This window comes from Arachis ipaensis, chromosome B06 (assembly GCF_000816755.2).
Source record: "Arachis ipaensis cultivar K30076 chromosome B06, Araip1.1, whole genome shotgun sequence".
Lineage (NCBI taxonomy): Eukaryota > Viridiplantae > Streptophyta > Magnoliopsida > Fabales > Fabaceae > Arachis > Arachis ipaensis.
The window spans coordinates 23,706,419-23,709,467 of record NC_029790.2 but is presented as its reverse complement, the minus strand read 5'-3'; the positions used below and the strand labels follow the sequence as shown (position 1 = coordinate 23,709,467).

The 3,049-nt window shown below is 41.7% G+C and overlaps 1 protein-coding gene across 1 annotated transcript; it reads right to left on the bottom strand.

Annotated features, from left to right (window-relative positions):
• Positions 842 to 2,377, bottom strand: LOC107646693. Its single transcript, XM_016350860.1, has 2 exons — positions 2,239 to 2,377; positions 842 to 1,722 (listed from the first exon to the last, which is right to left on the bottom strand). The coding sequence occupies exons 1-2, from the start codon at positions 2,375 to 2,377 to the stop codon at positions 842 to 844; spliced, it is 1,020 nt and encodes a 339-aa protein (XP_016206346.1).

The following is a 3,049-nucleotide window of genomic DNA, read 5'->3' as shown; positions in this document are numbered from 1 at the left end:
AAATTTTTTTACCATGTCAGAAAATATAGAAAGCATACACCTTTGAAAACTTGCACGGGCATTGCATAGCCCAAAGGGCATCCTTTTGTAAGCAAAGACTCCAAATGGACAGGTGAAGGAAGTCTTTTCTTGATCCTTGGGATCCACCACTATTTGATTGTATCCAGAGTACCCGTCCAGGAAGCAATAGTATGCATGGCCAGCTAATCTTTCCAGCAACTGGTCAATGAATGGGAGAGGAAAATTATCTTTCCTTGTAGCATCATTCAGTTTTCTATAATCAATGCACATTCTCCACCCCGTCACTGTCCTTGTGGGAATGAGTTCATTCTTCTCATTGAAGATGACAGTCATGCCACCTTTCTTTGGCACTACTTGTACTGGGCTCACCCAAGAGCTGTCAGAGATTGGGTATATGATTCTAGCATTCCATAGCTTCATCACTTCTTTTTGAACCACCTCCTTCATGGTTGGGTTAAGCCTTCTTTGGAATTGAACTACAGGCCTTGAATCTTCCTCCAATGGAATTTTGTGCATACAGATGGCAGGACTTATGCCCTTGATATCATTAATCATCCAACCCAAGGCTGTCTTGTGAGCTTTCAACACTTCAATCAGCTTTATTTCTTCTTCTATGTTCAAGGAGGAATTTATGATCACTGGCAGGGCCTCTGCTTCTCCAAAAAATACATACTTGAGATGGGGGGGGGGGAGGCTTTAACTCTTGTTTTGGCTTCTCCTCTGTCTTTCCTTCAGAAGAGATTTCTAATACTTCCTCTTCTATGAAATCTTGTTCCACTTCTATTTTCTCTTCCTATTCCTCCTGGTTGTTGGCCTCAAGTTACCCCCTCTTTACTTCTTCCACCATTTCCACCCTCATATGCTTTTCTTTCTCAGGGGGGTATTGCATGGCTTTAAAGACATTGATGATCATCTTTTCATCATGCACTCTGAGTGTTATTTCACCTTTCTCTACATCAATTATAGCCCTTGCTGCGGCTAGAAAGAGCCTCCCCAAAATGATTGAGTTGTGTCCTTCTTCCTCCATGTCTAAAATGACAAAGTCAGTAGGAAATATGAATTCTCCTACTTTCACTAACAAATTCTCCACAACTCCATTAGGTATTTTGAGTGATCTGTCAGCCATTTGAAGTGACATTCGAGTTGGCCTGAGTTCCTCTATTGCTAGCTGCTTCATTAATGAGAGAGGCATCAAGTTGATGCTGGCTCGTAAATCACAGAGGGCTTTGTCCAATGTTCTGTTGCCTATAGTGCAAGATAGGATGAAGCTTCCTGGATCTTTGAGCTTTGGTGGAAGACCTCTTTGGATGACAACACTACATTCTTGGGTCAAGATCACCGTTTCCTTCTCATTCCAGCTCCTCTTCTTGTTGATAAGCTCCTTTAAGAACTTTGCATACAAGGGCATTTTCTCCAATGCTTCAGCAAGAGGAATATTAATTTCCAGCTTCTTGAAAACTTCTAGAAACTTGGGAAGTTGTTGATCCTTGGTCTCCTTCTGAAATCTTTGAGGATATGGCAGAGGAGGTGTGTAAGGCTTCACAATTTTTCTCTGTTCTTGTGATTGCTCCTCCATGACTTGCTTTCCCTTCTTTGAAGCTTGTGGTTGTTCCTCTTTCTCCTTGAGCTTCTCTTGTTCTTGCTTGTCTTTAGGTGTCACTTCTTCCTTGCTGCTAGTCTCAGCTGGCCTCTTGTTAGTTTCTTTGTCATTTACCAAGGTTCTTCCACTCCTTAATTGGATTGCTTTGCATTCTTCCTTGGGGTTGGGAATGGTTTCACTTGGTAATGCATTGGTTGGTCTCTCAGCTGCTGTTTGCTTGGATAATTGTCCAATTTGCCTTTCCAAGTTCCTCAGTGAAGCTTCATGATTTTTACTGGTTAGCTCTTGATGTTTCATCATCTTTTCCATCATTATCTCCAAGTTGGAGATCTTTTGAGATTCTTGGGGTAGTTGTGGCTGATTATGGGATGTTGAGGGTGGATGATAGTTATTTTGGTTAGTGGATGGGTTGTTGGGTGGATAGTAGTTGGGTTGGAGTTGATTGTTTTGTGGTTTTCTGTATTGGTTTTGGTTAGTGTTTTGATGGTTTATGTTTCTGGAATTGTTCTGGTTTGAGTTTCTCTGCCAAGGCTGTTGGTTTTGGTTCTCTCCCCACCTCAAATTTGGGTGGTTCCTCCAGGATGAGTTGTAGGTATCTCCATGAAATTCATTCTGACCAGCACCTTGATTGTGCATATAGTTGACTTGCTCTTGCTGCTGCTCTTCATAGTTTTCCTCGTTTTGCCCCCACCCAGCTGGTGGTTGATTTGTAGTATTCACTGCAGCTACTTGAAGACCATCAATCCTCTTGGCCATCATCTCCATTTGTTGTTGAATTTGTTGATGCATCACTTTGTTTTGAGCCAAAATGGTATCCACACGTTCCAGCTCCAATACACCCTTCCTTTGAGCTGGTTGGTGTTGCCTTTGATGAGTATAGAAGTATTGGTTATTTGCCACAGTGTCTATTAGGTTCTGAGCTTCCTCAGCTGTCTTCATGAGTTGTAATGAACCTCCTGCTGATTCATAGAAATTTTGGAGTTTATCCCATTCATTGAACATCTCTGGTGGACACTTTTTGATCAAGGCTTTGTTTCTTTCTCAAGCCTCATAAAGTGACTCTCCATCCATTTGGGTGAAGGTTTGTACCTCCATCTTCAATCTTATGATCTTCTGAGGTGGGTAGAATTTAGCTATAAATTTGTTCACTAGATCCTCCCAATTGTTGATGCTTTCTTTTGGAAATGCCTCCAACCATTGGACAGCTTTGTCCCTTAATGAAAATGGGAATAGCAACAACTTGTAGATGTCTGGATGTACACCATTTGTCTTAACTGTGTCACATATCCTTAGAAAGATGGCTAGGTGCTGAGTTGGATCTTCCAAGGAACCTCCTCCATAAGAACAGTTGTTTTACACCAAAGTGATGAGTTGAGGTTTCAACTCAAAGTTGTTTGCATGAACAATTGGAGTGAGTATGCTACTCCC

What these genes read in the sequence shown, in the direction of transcription:
- LOC107646693 (XM_016350860.1), bottom strand. Translation starts at nt 2,377, where the DNA reads ATGGCCAAGAGGATTGATGGTCTTCAAGTAGCTGCAGTGAATACTACA. An exon ending in TATGCACAATCAAGGTGCTG is followed by an intron (nt 1,723 to 2,238) that starts GTCAGAATGAAT and finishes TAAATGACAAAG; the next exon opens with AAACTAACAAGAGGCCAGCT.